The 17,185-nt window shown below is 61.6% G+C and overlaps 11 protein-coding genes across 11 annotated transcripts; 6 read left to right on the plus strand and 5 right to left on the minus strand.

The window, feature by feature from the left end:
• Nucleotides 1-89: 89 nt before the first annotated feature.
• Nucleotides 90-1,308, plus strand: OT_ostta01g06400 (Gemin6; the record flags this gene model as incomplete). Its single annotated transcript, XM_022985512.1, has 2 exons — nt 90-140; nt 631-1,308. 2 exons carry the CDS (start codon nt 90-92, stop codon nt 1,306-1,308), a joined length of 729 nt encoding a protein of 242 aa, XP_022838380.1.
• Nucleotides 1,309-1,532: 224 nt separating this feature from the next.
• OT_ostta01g06410 (unnamed product) lies at nt 1,533-2,789 on the minus strand (the record flags this gene model as incomplete). Its single annotated transcript, XM_003074644.2, has 1 exon — nt 1,533-2,789. One exon carries the CDS (start codon nt 2,787-2,789, stop codon nt 1,533-1,535), a length of 1,257 nt encoding a protein of 418 aa, XP_003074692.2.
• A 236-nt stretch (nt 2,790-3,025) lies between these two features.
• OT_ostta01g06420 (WD40 repeat) lies at nt 3,026-4,678 on the plus strand (the record flags this gene model as incomplete). Its single annotated transcript, XM_003074645.2, has 1 exon — nt 3,026-4,678. The coding sequence occupies one exon, from the start codon at nt 3,026-3,028 to the stop codon at nt 4,676-4,678; it is 1,653 nt and encodes a 550-aa protein (XP_003074693.2).
• Nucleotides 4,679-4,727: 49 nt separating this feature from the next.
• OT_ostta01g06430 (Crotonase superfamily) lies at nt 4,728-5,756 on the minus strand (the record flags this gene model as incomplete). The annotated part of the gene is made up of 1 exon (XM_022985513.1): nt 4,728-5,756. The coding sequence occupies one exon, from the start codon at nt 5,754-5,756 to the stop codon at nt 4,728-4,730; it is 1,029 nt and encodes a 342-aa protein (XP_022838381.1).
• A 191-nt stretch (nt 5,757-5,947) lies between these two features.
• Nucleotides 5,948-7,384, minus strand: OT_ostta01g06440 (unnamed product; the record flags this gene model as incomplete). The annotated part of the gene is made up of 1 exon (XM_022985514.1): nt 5,948-7,384. The coding sequence occupies one exon, from the start codon at nt 7,382-7,384 to the stop codon at nt 5,948-5,950; it is 1,437 nt and encodes a 478-aa protein (XP_022838382.1).
• Nucleotides 7,385-7,464: 80 nt separating this feature from the next.
• OT_ostta01g06450 (Lipase, class 3) lies at nt 7,465-9,078 on the plus strand (the record flags this gene model as incomplete). The annotated part of the gene is made up of 1 exon (XM_003074647.1): nt 7,465-9,078. The coding sequence occupies one exon, from the start codon at nt 7,465-7,467 to the stop codon at nt 9,076-9,078; it is 1,614 nt and encodes a 537-aa protein (XP_003074695.1).
• Nucleotides 9,079-9,163: 85 nt separating this feature from the next.
• On the minus strand, nt 9,164-9,868 carry OT_ostta01g06460 (HAD hydrolase, subfamily IA; the record flags this gene model as incomplete). The annotated part of the gene is made up of 1 exon (XM_003074648.2): nt 9,164-9,868. The coding sequence occupies one exon, from the start codon at nt 9,866-9,868 to the stop codon at nt 9,164-9,166; it is 705 nt and encodes a 234-aa protein (XP_003074696.2).
• A 34-nt stretch (nt 9,869-9,902) lies between these two features.
• Nucleotides 9,903-10,697, plus strand: OT_ostta01g06465 (Hepatocellular carcinoma-associated antigen 59; the record flags this gene model as incomplete). Its single annotated transcript, XM_022985515.1, has 1 exon — nt 9,903-10,697. The coding sequence occupies one exon, from the start codon at nt 9,903-9,905 to the stop codon at nt 10,695-10,697; it is 795 nt and encodes a 264-aa protein (XP_022838383.1).
• A 328-nt stretch (nt 10,698-11,025) lies between these two features.
• On the plus strand, nt 11,026-12,666 carry OT_ostta01g06470 (Cryptochrome/DNA photolyase, class 1; the record flags this gene model as incomplete). Its single annotated transcript, XM_003074649.2, has 1 exon — nt 11,026-12,666. The coding sequence occupies one exon, from the start codon at nt 11,026-11,028 to the stop codon at nt 12,664-12,666; it is 1,641 nt and encodes a 546-aa protein (XP_003074697.2).
• A 982-nt stretch (nt 12,667-13,648) lies between these two features.
• Nucleotides 13,649-15,700, plus strand: OT_ostta01g06490 (unnamed product; the record flags this gene model as incomplete). The annotated part of the gene is made up of 1 exon (XM_003074651.1): nt 13,649-15,700. One exon carries the CDS (start codon nt 13,649-13,651, stop codon nt 15,698-15,700), a length of 2,052 nt encoding a protein of 683 aa, XP_003074699.1.
• Nucleotides 15,701-15,929: 229 nt separating this feature from the next.
• Nucleotides 15,930-17,003, minus strand: OT_ostta01g06500 (UAA transporter; the record flags this gene model as incomplete). The annotated part of the gene is made up of 1 exon (XM_003074652.1): nt 15,930-17,003. The coding sequence occupies one exon, from the start codon at nt 17,001-17,003 to the stop codon at nt 15,930-15,932; it is 1,074 nt and encodes a 357-aa protein (XP_003074700.1).
• Between the last annotated feature and the right edge of the window lie 182 nt (nt 17,004-17,185).

Below are 17,185 nucleotides of genomic sequence, written 5' to 3' on the forward strand. Positions count from 1 at the left end.
CGGGGCGAGCGATGCGCGTCGCGCGCGGGGGGGGGTTGGCGCGCGGGTTAGACGCGGACGAGCGCGCGCGCGCGCAGGACGCGGCGTCGATGGCGGGGAGGATGACGGACGCGCGCGAAGGGGTGGATGGCGCGAGCGAGGTGCGACGACGATGCGACGCGACGGACGACGGGAGATCGCGGGGGGGGAGAGATGGGAATTTTCACCGCGGCGTCGGCGACGCGGTGACGCGAACGACGCCGCGCGATGGCGGGGCTCGGGGGGGGAGACGAGATTGCGCCGGCGCCGCGAACGGGCGGCGCGACCGTTCGGGAGGACGACCGCGACGACGCGCGCGTCGATCGTTCGAGCGCGGCGTGGATGGGATGCCGTGAAGGCGAATGTTCGAGACGTCCTCGTCGCTCGGCGACGCGCTCGATGCGCGGTGGATTCGTCGACGGAAGGGATAAGACCCAGCGAGCGATGGGTGGATACGGGGCGAAGCGACGGGCGGTCGTGGGCGGTCGGTTGACTCTCGGGTGTTTTTCGCGCGCGGGCGCGCGGACGTGGAGGCGATGAAGGAGAACGCGAGGCGATGCACGACGCGCGAAGAGAGACTGACTGATGTGGCGTCGATTTTCACTCACAAAGCAGGCGTTGAAGAGTCTGAATCCAGCGCACCTGAAGGCGCTCCTGGGACAGGAGGTGCTCGTGACGCTGAGCGACGGGACGACGAGACAAGGTACGGTGTATTCGCTCGATCCCGAGTCGTTCACCGTTTTCCTCGCCGCGGAAGAGGGTGCGAAGGAGCACGGCGTGGACATTCGAGAGGACGAGCGGGTTGTGTCGATGGATCTGAAATCATCTTCGTGCGTCGTCGTGCCGGGACACGCCATCAGGGCGGTGGAGGTTGTGGGGGGGAACGCGCTCGCGCTGGACGCGCTGAGCTCGAACGGTAAAAATGGTTGGATGGAAGTGCACGGAAACGGTCTCGCGACGAGTCAAGAGGACATACTGCGAGCGATGCAGGGGAGTCGAACCAACTCTTGGGGGGCGAAGAGCAACTACGCCGGCGTTGCGTCCATGTTGAAGCCGAGCGCCGGGAAGCAACTCGAGAACGTAAAGCAGTGCTTGCGTGCGCACAAGGTCCCGTTCACGGAGCGTAAAGCCGATCAAGGGCCGGGAGACGTCGAACTTCTCGTTCTCGGCTCGCTCGTCGTGAGCTATCCGTACACCGCAGATGACTGCGCGTGCTCAAACGAAATAGTTTTAACGCGCGTGCGAGAGCTCATCTCTAAGAGCGCCTCTTCGTTCGCTGGTGACGAATAACGAAAGCGTCAACCGTACAGGTTTCTGTGCGTAATAATTCCTACACGAACATCATCCGCGGCAGTTTTCGGTACAGCATTCTTTCGTAGCTTGCTGTCACCACAGATGGTGCATACTTTGAGAAGCCTCAAGCCGTCGATATAGCTGATAGTCTGCAATAGAGAAGCAAAGCATCACGCGCAAGCAAATCGTGAATTTAGATATTAAATCGTCCCCACCCGCTACTACGCGACAGTCGCGCTCTGATCCTCCGCTCGAAGAATGTCCAAGCCCCGCTTCAGGGCGACGCCGGGTGTGATTATTCGAACAGGTTCATCCGAGATGCTTCGCATTTCTCTGTTCGTGGCACACGCGCGAGAGAATGCGCGGTAAGCTTCGAGCAAGCGCTTAGACGGCTTTGCCGCCGGTATGATCGGTCGCTTGATCGCCTTGACGTACGTCCTCGCGAGCGCCATTTCCAATACGAATGACTCACGAAGCGCCGACGCCGCGGAGCGCGCTTCTTTCGCAGGCGTCTTCAATCCCTCGACGGCAAAGGCACGAGCCTTCTTCTTTGAAGGAACGGGTGTTTGAAATGCCTTGGCCGTTTGCGGGGTTTGCACGTGCGTGGTCTCTTTACGAGAAGCGCGACTTCGCTTCGCTGTTTGTTCCTCAGCGACGGTTGGTGTGGCCAACTCCTTCTTCGAAGGCTTTGTAGCGCCCTTCGCCGATGCCCCGTTCGTCATTTTAGCCGTGTTGTCTCTGAGCGCCGGGCGCGGCGCGATCTTTTCTGTCTTCGTTTTCGCCGATATCTGACGGTTGCGGTTTTCCTTTTCGGTAATGTCTTCGACTCGTTGCGGTTCGTTCGCCTTGGCTAACGCCTTTGTCCTCTCGCTCGCGCGCTTTGGCTTCTTCGCGCTCGCCGCCGCGACTCGGTCCAGAGTGTTCGCCAACGCCACCGGCGTGAGGTTTTCAGCCTTCATGGACGCCCTGTTTCGCTTGCCACCCTCTCCCGCTCGCTCCGGAGCCGTCCTCGGCGCCGGCGTCTCCTCTCGTCCGCCGGGCGTCTTCCCCGCGCTCAGGAGCGTGCGGTCGAAAGTCTTCGGTTGAATCTTCTCCGCTCGGCCGCTCGCGCTCGCCGCGATAACCTTATCGGCAACGACTTCGCTGAAATCCCTCAGCGCGCTCGGTCCCGGGGCGTGCGTCCCAGCGCGCGGGTCCCACGCCCACGGCGCCAACGACGCGAGCTCCTTCTCCACCCGCGACAGCTTCCTTCCCGTCGAGTTCACCTCGAACGCACCGTAGAGCGCGTGTCCGCTTCCCGGCGTCTTCGGCGCCGCGATCGCGCTTCCCGGCGTCCTCGGCATCGCGCTCCGTTTCCCACCGCGTCGCTCGCGTCCGTTCCCGTCGCGCAGCTTTGAAATTTCAAACCGCTCGCGCCCCAACGGCCCATTCTCCCTTTTCGCCGCCTCCGCGGGCGCCATCGACGCGCTCTCCGCCATCGCTCGCGCCAGTTGCTGTCGCTCGGTGAGTCCAGACATCGCGTCGCCCCTCGAACGCGCCCGAGGCGTCGTCGTCCGTCGCGGCGTCGTCCTCGCGCGCGCGCGATGGGTGGGCGACCGACCGATGGGTCATTGATCGGTCTACATGTCGTCCAGTACGTCATACGTGCGTGTACATTATATGTATTCGAAGTATCTGGAACACACGCGACGACGACGCGCGAGTCGACGACGCGATGGACGACGCCGACGACGACGTCGTCGTCGACGACGCCACGCGGGCGGAGATCTCGCGCGCGCTCGACGCGCTCCTCGGCGGTGAGCTTCGCGCGCGCGCGATGGCGCGTAACCCGCGCGCGGTGGAACACTTTGAACGCGTGCGAGCGGCGGCGGGGGATGGACGCGACGGCGGTGGAGACGCGGCGACGCGCGATGGGAGCGAGAACATCGCGCCGAGGGCGTTGTTGGCGCTGTTTGAACGCCCAGTGGAGACGGACGTGGCGAGCGAGAGCGATTCGGAGAGCGAGGTCGAGGAGGACGCGGATTCGGACGGGACGTACGAAACCGTCGCGGGCGTGGCGTACGGGACGAAGATTGCGATTTGTCGGTTCAGAGGGTCGATCGAGGAGGAGAAGGGGAAGGAGATGGATGAAAACGTGGATGGGGAGGACGACGGGGCGATGGATTCGGACTCGGACGATGCGTACGGTGGATACGCGAGTAGCTCGAGCGAAAACATCGTCAAGCGCATGGCGCGCCTGCGCGCGAGGCCGATGGGGACGTGTGAAGAGATCGAACTGGCGGACGACGATAAACCGCACACCGGGAACATTCGTGCGTTTCGGGTGAGCCCCGACGGGGCGTGGTTCCTCAGCGCTGGTGACGACAAGTTGGTGAAGCTCTGGAGCGTGGATGGTTGGCGGTGCGTGCGAACAATTTCCAACACAAAGAAAATTTCGAGCGCGTGCTTCACGCCGGATTCCAGGCACTTGCTTTTCGCCGATAAGTTTGGAGAGGTGTTCGCGTGCGAAGTCGGCTCCGATGCGGAGCCGACGTTGATGCTAGGACACTGCTCGACAATCATCACTGACATCGCGTGCATGAATGGCGGGAAAAACGGCTACGTAATCACAGGAGACCGGGAGCACAAGACGCGCGTTAGCGTGCTTCCGAAAGTTGAGCATCGCACTGCGTTCAACGGCTCGGCACCGGAGATTCAATCGTTCTGTTACGGTCACGAACAGTACATCTCGTGCGTACAACCGCTGACGCAACCCGAGCGAAAGAAAAAGGGATGGGGAGCTTTCAAGGATTGCATCATCACGGGTAGCGGTGACGCCACGGTGCGCATGTGGGACGCCGTGACGGGCGAGGAGACGGATGCAAACGCGCGCATCGACCTCGCGTACGGAGAAATTTGCGACATCGCTACTCGATCCGAGGGAACGCACGTGGCGGTGGCGATCGAGGACAAAAAGATGCTCGCCGTTGTGCACCTCACGTCGTTCAAGGGCGTTCCCAAACTATTCCTGGTTGGTTACGGTCCGGACTGGGCAGAGTGCGCGCAAACGATCAAATTCGATCGTCGCATGGTCTTGTACGGAGCCGGCGTTCGAAAGAATGAGGATGGCTCGCAAACAGCCGTGTTCATGCGCGAAGGCACGGTCATTGACGGCCTGAGCGTGACGCTGAGCGCGGCAGAGAGCGTTGGAATGACGTATTTCTCACAGTTACGCAAACGAGAGTACAGCGAGGCGCAGCGAATGGAGCGGAAGGCGAATCGGAAGGATATGCTCATCGCAGCTACCAAAAAGGCTCAGGAGGAGCAACGTGCAAAGAAAAGGAAACCCGAAGACGAGAGCCTCGAGAAGACGGAGAAAGAAAAGTAGACTGTCACGCGCAACGAATGTGGTTATAAATTTAGGTACTACGAGCGATCTATGGGAACCTCTGAAACTTAGAGAAGTCTGGCCTGCGACCCTCCAAGAAAGCGCGCCTCCCCTCGTTCCCTTCCGCTGACTGGTAAAAGAGTAGAGTGGCGCTTCCACCCATGTCCTGAATGCCAGCTTGCCCATCTTCGGCCGCGTTTAGCGCATTTTTGCACAAACGGATCGCCGTGGGAGAGTTTCGCAGAATTTCACGACACCAGACAGCCGTCTCTGTCTCGAGCTCGGCGAGCGGCACTACGGTGTTCACCAATCCCATCTTCAAAGCGTCGATCGCGTTGTAGAAACGCGCCAAGAACCACATCTCCCGCGCCTTCTTTTGTCCAATCAGCCGTGCCATGTGCGTGCTCCCATATCCGGCGTCGAAGGACCCTACCTTTGGTCCCGTCTGCCCGAACACCGCGTTATCCGCCGCGATGGTCAGGTCGCACACCATGTGCAGAATGTGTCCACCACCAACGGCGTATCCCGCCACGCTCGCTATCACGGGCTTCGGCATTCGTCGAATCTGCATCTGCAGATCCAACACGTTCAGTCTCGGCGTGTGTTCGCTCCCTCCAGCCTTGGCGTCGACGTATCCACCCTCGCCTCTCGCGCTCTGGTCGCCGCCGCTGCAAAACGCCAAGTCTCCCATCCCTCGCAGCACGATCACTCCCACCGACCCATCGTCCCGCGCGTCGTCCATGCACCATCGCATCTCCTTGATCGTTCTCGGCGTGAACGCGTTCCGTTTTTCCGGTCGATTAATCGTTACCCGCGCGATGCCCTCTGGTGATTTCTCGTAAATCACCTCCCTGAGCTCGATCGTCGCCCCATCGCTCGCATCCGTCCGCACGCTCGCTCGCGTCCATTTCACCGCGTCACGACTGACGTTCCCGTGCACGCGCTCGTACGAGCTCACCGTCGACGCGTCCGCGCTCGCGTACGTCGAGCGAGAGAAACCTTCGTTCGCGAGGTCCTGATTGTTCGGGTTCACGTGATGAGCGATCGATCCCACGCGTCTGCGCGCGGCGTCGTCCATGGCGAGGATCGAACACGGCAATGCGTCGAGCGAGCGAACGCTCGAGCGGGGTCGGAGCGCGTCGGTGACTGTGGGACGGACCGTTTTGGGCGGCGCGGATGGATAATACACAGACGGCTCGCGTCAGCCGCCGGGCGGGACTCTGATCACAACGTTGTCTACGAACATGATCTCGCCGAGTCCGCGGTAGTTTACGAATTCGTTTTGAGCGAAGATACCGACGCGCGGAGCATGGGCTCGATGGCGTTCTTGACCTTGTCGCTGGCGAGGATGGCCCGCGCGACGTCTCGCGCGGAGGACGCTCCAGCGGCGGCGGGAGACTCAGTGCCGGGCGTACCCGCGCCGGCGATTATCGAGTCCCTCGCGCGGACGTACGACGCGCACGCCACCGGAGCTTCGCTCACGATTTCGGCCGAGGATGAGGGATCGGCGGCGTTATCGATGACCCGAGAGAGCAAGTCTTGGGCCATGACATTGAGCTTGGTCTCTGCCTCATCGACGGCGGATCGATCGACTTGTTTCGGGAATAACGCGGCGACGTACTTGCCCACGGCCTCAGTGAGAGCCGTGCGAACGACGAGCTCGTAACGAGCGATATCCGCCGCGACTTTTCTGTCGGCATCGCCACTCGGAGTCTGCGATGTCGTCTGCTTCGGCGTCGCCGTCGGAATCGAGGCCGACGTCGACGGCTCCGGTGGTACGTCCACAGACGCGCTTGCTTTACCTTTTTTCGTTTTCGCGCGAACTTTCAGCGACGAGATCGCGTCCTCTGGCGGCGTCGTGTCCACGAAAACCGACAGAAGCATTTTCAGAAGTCTGTAGGCGTCCATCCTCGTCGGCGGATCTCGAGCGGACGTCGCGTCCTTCGGCGTCAAGGCGCTGGTATCCGGTGTAACATTCTCATTCCTTCCCGTGGCCCAACTTGACGCGACGTCCGTCTTGAACGCGTCCTCAATCATCGCCTTCACCGTGGCGTATAAGAAGGAGACGTCACTCGTCGACGCCGCCGACTCGCCGTCGCTGCCGAAGAATATCGCCCGAATCACCGCACAGCACTGCTTAAAGTCGAGCGAGAAATTACTCGCGCACAGCTTCGCCCCCGCGTCGTACCGTCGATCGCCCCGCGTCACGCGTTCGCCTCGCGCCCGCATCGCCTGACACTCCCGCGTCAACCACCGTCGACAAAACAAAAAAAACAACAGCGCCTCGTCGTCGTAGCTCCCCCTCGCGAACGCACAGAACAACTCCGCGCACTCACTCGTCTTCCCTCGTCTCGCCGCCTCGGCGTTACACAGCACGTCCCACATCCGACGCGACACCAACGCCCGCGTCCCGAGTTCCCGTTCCGCGCTCCGCACCGCGCTCGCCGCGAACGTCCCCACCCCCCGTCCGTCGCGCACGCCCGTCGCGTGCTCTATCACCCGTCGCTCGTCGTCGTCGAAGCGATCGTCGAACGTGCGCTCGATGACGCGCTCCAACCACTCGATCGATCGCTCTCGCGCATCGATCGTCCGTTCGATGCCGCCGTCGTCCAGCCCCAGGGCCCGTCGCACGTCGCCTCGATCGCGGTATCGCTCGATGACGACGTCGACGAGCGCCCTGGGCGGGCGCGATGTCGAGAGCGGCATCGCGGTCGTCGCGACGCGTCGACGCGTGACGCATCGCGTGCGAAGTGCGAAGACGCACCGCACCGCGCGCCGCGCGCGCGATGCGCCTCGAACGCGCCCGCGATTGGGCGCGAGGGGTCGACCCGATCGTCGTCCTCGCGAGCGCGGCGTGCGAGTGCGCGTGCGACGACGAGGACGACCGGGCGATTGGGCGATTGGGCGATTGGGCGGTTGGACGGACATGTTGGTCGCGATGGCGTCGTCTGGGACGTCGACGACGCCTCGAGCGCGTCGTGCGCGTCGAACGCACGCGCGCGGGGGCGCCCACGCGCGCGGTGGTGCTGGAGACGGCGGAGAGGACGTACGTGTACGCATTCGGAGGAACGCGGAACGCGCGGGACGCGGCGACGGACGCGAACGTGACCTGGGCGCGCGTGCGCGAGGACGTCCACGCGCGCGCGCACCGGGGGTTCTTAACGAGGGCGGAGATGGTGGCCGTGGAGGCGACGTACGAGGTAAAGGTGCTGGGGCGAGGAAACGCGCGGTTGGTCATGTGCGGACACTCCTTGGGCGGCGCCACCGCGGCGCTGGCGACGGTGTTATTCTTATTGAAGCGACCGGAGGCGTCGCGCGCGGTGCGGTGCGTGACGTTCGGGTGTCCTCCCATCGGTGACGACGGATTGCGACGTCTCATCGCCGAGCGCGGATGGACGCGCGTGTTCACGCACGTGCAAATGCCCGAGGACAACATCCCGAGACTGGTATTCGCGGCGCGTCAGGGGTACGCCCACTTCGTCCCGCCGACGTTTTTGCTCAAAGACGGGCGATTGGTGACGAAGTCGTCGCTCGATGAGGACGACGATTCCCTGGAGCGCGCGCGCCGAGAATCCGCTGGATTGACGCACATTCGAGGCGCGGTGTACGCGCACGCGATGAAGACGTATCGAGCGCGCCTGATGCTGTCCGTGCGCGCGTCTGAATCATCCCGGGATGGCGACGAGGTCCCAGTCGATGTACCGGTTCGCGCGCATCTCGGACCGGCACCGACGCTCAAACGCGCCGTTGGGGTTTTGACGCGCGACGGCGCGCGCGTCATGGTGCTCGTTCAAGGCGCGCACATCGACGCGCGCACGTGCTCGATCACTCGCGCGGAGGCGAAGGGATGGCCGTGCGCCGCAACGAGCTCAGTCTTGGCGCACGACTCGTTGCTCGTGATCGTGTCCGCACCCATGTTGCACGGAGCGCCTTTACCGAGCGACGCAGTGTGCTCGCGGACGAATCACGCGTCGTGGATGCCTCTCGTCGTCGGCGCCGGAGGAGATTTTTCCGTCTCTCGCGTGCACGTACGCGTGGCTCCTCGAACCATCGTCTTCGTTCGAGGCGACGACGCGTCGTTAATCATCGCCGAACGACTCGCGTCGCTGATGGAAAAGCAAACAGGTTGGGTCGTCGAAGAAGTTGAGCCGATTCGTGGCGACGGTATCGACCATTTCGTCGCCTCGATGAGAGGTCGCGTGGTCGTGCACGCCACTCCCGACGGTGGGTGCGCCATCCGTCGCGGCGGCTCGACGGACCCTGGCGAACGCGTCCAAGCCGATGACGCAAAACGATTAGAGAAAGTAGTTCGAGCGACTCTCGGAGCGACGGAATTGGACGCGCTCAGAGTCGCGCTCGTCGACGGCGGAACATCTGTGAAGCCGAGATCGAGACTGTAGGAGCATGTACAAGATAGAAAAGGATTGAATTATACTATACATTAGCAAAGAATCGTGTTCCCATGGCGACTGAACGCGCGCGCGATCACCGATTCGCCGTCGCGGCTACACCGAGCGCCTCGAGGAGCGCCGGCGCGGCGAAATCCTTCACGCACAGGTCACATCCCGCGCTCACGAGCGCCTCCTCCGTCTGCGACGACAAGATACCCACCGTGCGAATCTTCGCCGCGACCGCCGCGCGCGCGCCCGCCGGAGAATCCTCGAACGCCACGCACGCGCGCGCGTTCTCCGTCCCGCACCGGCGCATCCCCTCTACATACGGCGCCGGATCCGGTTTCATCCGCACACACTCCTCGCCGATCACCAACCGGTCGCCAAAGTACTCTCGCAACCCCAAGCGGGTCAACATCGCCTCCGCGTTCGCCCTCGGCGCGTTGGTGACCACGCACGTCGTCACCCCGCGCGCGTCCAACGCCTCTAAAAGTTCCGTCAACCCCCTCGTTCGCGTCACCGTCGACGTCTCGAGCGCGTCCCGGAACGCCCGCTCCTTCGCCGACGCCAGCGTCGCGCGTTCACTCGCGGTGAGCTCGGGAAACAACCTCGCGAAGATGTCCACGTTGGCCCGTCCCGCGATGTGTTCGCGAAAGTACGTCCACGTCAACCCCTCGCGCGGGCGTCCGCGCGCGCGCGCGAGGGCGTCGAAGGCGTCGTAGTGCACCGGGTCGGAGTCGCACAGAGTGCCGTCGAGATCGAACAGGGCGCACGCGAGGTCATTGGCATCGATCGCCATCGATGCGAACACTGACGCCACACCGCCCCGCGCGATGCCGCTGCGTCGACGACGACCGTCGAGCGAGGACGAGGACGAGGCGGACGACGATGCGATCGCGGCGCTGCGTCGAGCGGAGGCGGTGCGACGGGCGCGGCGACGGAAACGAGGCATGTGCGCGGAGACGCTGGTGACGGGGGAATCGAAGACGTTGGACGACGACGACGCGCGGGAGGGGCGAGTGGGGACGTCGAGGACGGAGACGCGGATGCTGGGCACGACCGGGGCGTTCGCGCGGGGTGGAACGGTGTTGGCGGGGCGGGAGGTGGTGGGAGACGGCGCCGCGGCGGGACGCGACGGCGGCGCGGCTGCGCGCGGGACGGGCGCGACGGAGGAGGCGCGAGTGACGGCGTACGTCGAGGAAGAGCTGCGAAGACGACGCGGGGAGATGGATGGAGCGAACGAGAACGTCGATGGGGGGGGTGGGGGGATGACGGACGACGGCGCGGACGGCGACCACCGAGGCGCGAAGTGCTGGCTCACCGCCATCGAGGAAGTCGACGTCTCGGTGGAGCGACGGATGCAAAACATCGAGGAGACGGAGCGGGCGAAGCGGGCGATGCTGGACGGTGCGCGACCGGGCGAGGTCGGCGCGTTTGAGGTGCTCAAGCCGTCACACGTGGACGTCCGCGAGGCGAAGAAGCGTCCGCCGCCGAGCGAAAACGCCCTCGCGCGCGCGCGGTTCGTCGGTGGCTTTGGCGCCAAGCACGATCGTCAGCGAGCCACGGAAGAGAATAAGCGCGATAAGGAGCGCAGGAAGAATTTTTTCAAGAAGAAGCGCAAGCGATAGTGATCTGAACGTTTTCGTTTGAGACGCGCTTTTCCATGAAAAACTCATCCGCGGCAGCCGCCGCACTCGACGCCTCTTCTCCCATCGAGCCGACGGAGAATTCTTCATCTAGAGGTCGAAGACGATTCTTTCGCTCGCCGTTCGCGTCGTCGCGCGTCCCGGCGCGTCGCGGCGCCGCGCTCTGACGACGACGTGCTCGACGTGGTCGCTGACGTCGACGCTTTTCGCGACTGGGTCGACTTTGTCGCCTCTCGAGCGCGCGAGAGGTGGAAAGCGCTGGACCCACGCGAGCGCGAGCTCGACGTTGGAACCCGAGACGACGAGTGGGATGGGACGCACGCGCGTGGTGATTTGGTTCAGGAATGATTTGAGGTTGTTGGACAACGCGTGCGTCGCGCGCGCGGCGACGCTCGCGAGCGAATCGAGCGACGTCGAGGTCGTGCCGGTGTACGTGTTCGATGAAACGTATTTTAAGCCATCAAAGCGCGGTCTCGCGAGATTCGGCGCTGGACGAGGGAAGTTCACGCTCGAATGCGTCGGCGACTTGAAGACGTCGCTTCGCGCGCTCGGCAGCGACCTATTGGTGCGATGTGGGAAATCGCGAGATGTCATCGCCGAGCTCACGCTCACGGGAGCAAACGATCGTACGATCATTTTGACGCAGACCGAGGTCACGAGCGAAGAGACTGAAATGGATGTGGCCGTGGAGCGGGCGACGAGAGAGCGAGCTCGAGGCGGCGCCGCCTCGGCGACGATGGAGCGACACTGGGGATCGACACTTTATCACATAGATGACGTCCCTTTCGACGTGACATCGGGACTCTCCGATCTTCCAGATGTGTTCACCCCGTTTAGAAACAAGGTCGAGTCGAAGTGCAAGGTGCGAGACGTCATTCCCGCGCCGACGGCGAACGAACTTGGCCACGTTCCGGCATCCGTCGAAGGGTTCGAGTGGATGCCAAAGCCGAGCGATTTACCGTTCGCCTCTAGCGAGATCGCGATGGATTGCGATAAGCGGATCAAAGATTGCCTCGATGAACGATCGGTCCTCGATTTTAAGGGCGGTGAGTCGAACGCGTTGGCGCGCGTCAAGTACTACTTGTGGGAGTCTGACCGCCTGGCGACGTACTTTGAGACGAGAAACGGCATGCTCGGTGGGGATTACAGCACCAAGCTCGCTCCGTGGCTTGCCCTCGGGTGCGTTTCGCCGCGTCACGTCGTGAGTGAGATTCGCAGATACGAAAGCGAGCGCGTGGAGAATAAGAGCACGTACTGGGTCATATTCGAACTCATATGGCGCGACTTCTTCAAGTTTTTTGCCCTCAAGCACGGAAACAAAATTTTCCACCTCGATGGCACGGCGGGCAGACGAGCGTCTTGGAAGCGCGATGAGAAGATTTTGAAAGCATGGAAGACAGGCACGACTGGCTATCCGCTCATTGACGCCAACATGCGCGAGCTCGCGGCGACCGGTTTCATGTCAAACCGCGGTCGACAAAATGTCGCCTCGTGGCTGGCCCTCGACGCGGGCATCGACTGGAGGCATGGTGCGGACTGGTTTGAGCATCACTTGCTGGATTACGACACCGCGTCAAACTGGGGGAACTGGTGCGCGGCCGCTGGTATGACGGGTGGGCGAATCAACCGATTCAACATCGCGAAGCAAACAAAAGATTACGATCCCGCGGGTGAATACATCAAAACGTGGGTCAAGGAGTTGGCCGAGGTCCCTGCGGCGTACATCGCCGACCCCAACCAGGCCCCTCGCGAGCTTCGCGATCGCATCGGTCTCAACTATCCCAATAAACTCGCCCTACCGAGGCGCGATTTCACCGAGATGGGTTCGCCTCCCGGTCCCAGGCGCGGCGGCGGCGGCGGCGGCCGCGGCCGCGGTCGTCCCGGCGGATCCACCCCCAACCGCGGCACCAAGGCTCGCGTCGCGAGCGTGTACGACACCGTGTACGGGTAATACATACGGGTAATACATGCGCGTCCATCACACGCCTCCCGCGCCCCCGTCGCGCCGCGCCTCCGCTCGCGACGCCCGCGTGACCCCATTCCACACCCGCGTGTACGGTGCCACGTCATATTCTCCGAATCCGTACCCCCTCCATTCACGAGTCATGACTCAAGAAACGCGCCGCAATCGTCATCCCGAAGCGTCGCCCCCCGTTCGACCCCGCACAGCTCGCTCGCGCGCTCCGTCGCGGCGCGCGAACGCTCTCTCATCGCGGTGCGCACGCGACGCGATCGACGTCGTGCGCGCGCGCTCGGGGCGTCGCGCTCTGGAGCGCGCGCGCGCGCGGGGGATCGTGGGAGAATTTCATCGACGCGACGCGGGACCCGGCGGGTCGACCGCGCCTCTCGGACGGTGGCGAAGACTGCGCGCGCGCGCGCGCGGGAGAAAGACGATCGGGAGGGGTGGGACGGAAGGATGGACGATCGAGGGTGGCGGCGGGACGTCGAGCGCGAGGGGCGACGACGCGCGCGGGTCGAGCGCTCGGGACGCGCGCGGCGAGGGGCGACGCCGGAGAGAATCGCAGACTGACTCGGAGATCGATCTTTGAAACTTCGCAGACTCGCGGTGATTGATACGTCGCCCCGTTCACGCTCGACGAACGCCGCTCGCGACGCGCGAGTGGCGTAGGTCTTGACCTGAACGCAGTTGAACACCTTTTCACGGGACAGCGGCGGCCGCCTGTCCCGTTTGCGTGGCGTTTTAAGCGTGACCAAACGGTGGTGCGCTCCATTCTATTCCGTGACGCGGCGTTGAGAGAAACTCTCGCGCGTTCAAACACATCATGATCTGTTGCGACAAATCGTTGTCGAACGGTCGGGCGCCGAGCGCGCTCCGACGACCCGGGCCGACCTCTCGTCGCTCTGGATCAGTACGCGTCGTTCGGGCGCAGGCGAACGATTCTCGTCGAGCGAACATCAACGCATCTGGGACGATGCGAAAGGAGAGCTTACGCGTCACGCGACTCCGCGACTTGGTTGAAATTTCTCCCTACGGCTGGGAAGAAAATTCCGACCGCAAGTGCGCCGTCTCCGAACTTGGCTCTGAACAAGGGCAGCTCTTCAAGAAGCTACTTCTCGAGTCCCCACACTTCCGTGTGTACTCTTACAACGTGCTTCCCAACGGTGAGCACTCCGTCAAGTTTTTGATGGGCTCTCCGCGCATGGACAGCTTGGACGACGTCGCTCGAGTGACCACCGTCGTGGCCAACGCGGATGAAGGTCTCATTAATCTCGTGCCGGAGACGAATGGCAACGGCTTCGTGGCAGAGATTCGTTTTCCTTTGCCTCACTTGGAGACACGCACTAAGAAGAACGAGGGCATGACGTCGCAGCAAATCCGCGCGAGGCGTCTCACCGGCCTCGTTCGCGCTCTTGAAGAACAAATCATCGACGAAAGCCTCATCTGTCTTATGGAGAAGGGAAGCGATGATAGATCGGTGTTCACCGGCGAAGCACGCCTGAATAAGTACTTCACTGGCATGCGCGCTCGTCCGAGTGAGTTACTTCATCGCGGTACTTGTACTTCCTCCTCGCCCACTGAAGGCGCTCTCCAGGCGTCTCGGGACATGCTTCTCAGAGTCTGGGATCTCGAAGAACGCGCCGACGAACAGCTTTGCGAAGAAGTTCGAGAACGCGTCGAGAATCTTTTCTGTGGCGGTAACGGCAGGATGATCATTCATCCTTCGGGCACGGACGCCGAGATGGTCCCTCTTCTTCAAGCGATTCTTGCTTCTCGTGCTATGAAGCGCGCCGCGGGCCTGAGCGAAGTCAAGGGTAGCGTCGTGAGTCTCGTCGCTTGCGCTGGTGAAGTTGGAAGCGGTACGAAGCAAGCCGCTGAGGGTTGCTTCTTCTCATCCACCGTTCCTCTCGGGGGAAACCGCGTCTCCAACGGTCAGTCCCTGCCAGCAATCCATAAGCTGTGCGATATGAAGACTGTCGAACTCGTCGCTCGATGCACCGAGAAAGGCGATCTTCTCACCAACTACGATGATTTGGTCGAGCAAGCTGCTCGTGAAACGCTCGGAGAGGACCCATACCGTGTCGTGGTACTGCACACTGTCGCTGGAAGCAAGACCGGTCTCTGCGTGCCGTCGCCGAATGTCGCCGAGAAACTCAAAGCTGAGTTCGGAGACCGCATCATCTCTTGCCTCGATGCATGTCAGATGCGCAATGGGCCATCCTTGATCCCTCGCTGGCTCGACGAGATGGGTCCGGTTCTCATGACGAGCTCCAAGTTCTATGGAGGTCCCTCGTTCGGGAGCGGCGTGTTTCTGCCGCACGCGGAGTTGGCAAAGATGAACGCCGAGCTCGAAGAAGAACCCGCGAGCGCTGTCGTCGACATTGCCGAGGCGTGTGCGTCGTATCTCACTTCGTACGATATCGGTCCCCTCATGCCGCGCCTTCACAACGCCATGCCGCCAGGTTTCTGCAACATGGGCTTGCTCCTTCGTTGGGCCGCCGGTCTACATGAGATGGAATCCTTGAATGAAGCTATCGTTAACGCCGGTGGAAACGACATCGCGGCGGAAACGATTCGCTCCTGGGTTTTTGCCACGCGTCGTGAAGCACAGCGCCACTCTCCACAAGTTGAATTCGTCGAAGCCATCGATTACGAGAATGAGTGGCAGTTTGGTGGCGTGAATACGATCATCTCTATTCGTCTTCGCAACTCTGCTGGAGAGTATTACTCCACTCCTGAGCTGAAAAAGATCTACAGTTTGATGTTCTCCGATATCTCAGACCATCTCGTGGAGGGAAGCTCCGAAGAAGAGCGCCGTGTCGCCTCTCAAAGGTGTCTCACCGGCCAACCGGTCGATATCCCGGAGGGACCAGTGTTGCGCGTCGTCCTCGGCGCCGCGCAGCTCGCGGACCTCTTAAACGGCACCCAAAATCTTGATGCTATGATGGAAGACGAACGAGTCGCTTTCCTCAAGTTTGCTTTGATCGCACGTCAGTTCGATCACTTGACATCCTATGAATTGTAGACGTGTGCACGGCGTCCCAACGTGCCCGTCGTCTTTGAAAAGAGTTGCTTTATTGTTGGTAACTGTACGTTTGTTTTGCCAAATGATGAATTTTAAACATTTGGGCGCGTCTAGATACGAAGGAAGATGAAGAAGAATATACCAACTTGCGTGGAATACAGTGCGTTTGTGCTCGGTGTTGTTGTATGTAATATTCAATTTTCGAAATCTCTCAGAAGAATTACAGTCTCTAAACGTCGCGTCTATCCATCTTTTCCCTAATCAAACCTTCCTTCTCGGACTCTGCCCCGTCACTCGACGCGTTCACTTCCTTTTTGCCAGCCTTCCGAGCAGCCTTCAGGAAGGAGTTGTAGTACAGAGCTCCAAAAACTAAGCACGTGCCGCCCCACTGAGGAAGCGTGAGTGGGTGCATGAAAATAATGCAGCTTAATAGGATGCTGATGAACTGACGCGTCGTCATGATGGTGGCGAACAAAAGCGCCCCGAACTCTCTAATTGTGTACAAAATGCAAAGCTGGCCGAGCATCGCCGCCGTGGACAGAACTACGACGTCTCCCATGACGGAGGGATGTCGCTGGATGAACTCAAATGCCTCGGTGAGGGAGCTGTCACTCACGAGCCAGAACAACGAGAAAGTCGCGCTGCATAGATTCACCCAGACCATTTGATTGTACGTCTCCATGTGATACCCCTTGAACAGCTTATCCTGGAAAGTTGATGTGAAACCATCAAACGCGAGATAGCCGAGCATGAGCCCCAGACCGTACATGGACGTGTTTGAATCACTGGTCGCGTTCTTGTTCGTGACTTGACCGTAAAGTCCAAAAATTGTGCATCCAAGGGTGATGCACGCCGCGACGGCGATATCGCCGGCGTCGTACCTCCTCTGATTGATCATGAAACCCCAAATCATCACTGGAATCATCTTTGCGCACTTCCCCAGCGTCTGCACCGGGAAGGAAACATACTTCAACGTCTCGTATTGGCACGTCGTCGCCACCACGTTCGACGCGCTGACCATCGCGTAGGACTGTATCGGCGCCACCGGCCTGACATTGCCCTTGATGGCGACCAAGATGCACGCCGCCGCGCAGACCGCGAGCAGTCTGTTGTTCAACACCAAAAATACGCTAAACTTGAAGAACTCCTCGTCAACTCCCTCGCCGTACGGCCTGGTCATGATGCGCTCCTGAAGCACGCCGTAGACAACGAGGGATCCCACGACGCCCACGACGCATCCCAATACCTTGAGCGACTTGGGCGAGCACAACACGCCGAGCACGCCATTCTCACCGGACGCCATCGTGCTCGAGATTATTCGTCGACGGCGATTCGGAGAGGGCTCGCTCGGACGTCGCAAAGGGAGCTACGCGAGGTGACGAGTGTATGGAGCCGTATTTTGACGCGCGTGAGTGCGCGCGTGACGCGATGTGGCGCGACGATGGTGCTGAGAGCGTGTCTTCGAGACGAGAGAACGAGAGAACG

This window comes from Ostreococcus tauri, assembly GCF_000214015.3.
Source record: "Ostreococcus tauri WGS project CAID00000000 data, contig chromosome 01, whole genome shotgun sequence".
NCBI lineage: Eukaryota > Viridiplantae > Chlorophyta > Mamiellophyceae > Mamiellales > Bathycoccaceae > Ostreococcus > Ostreococcus tauri.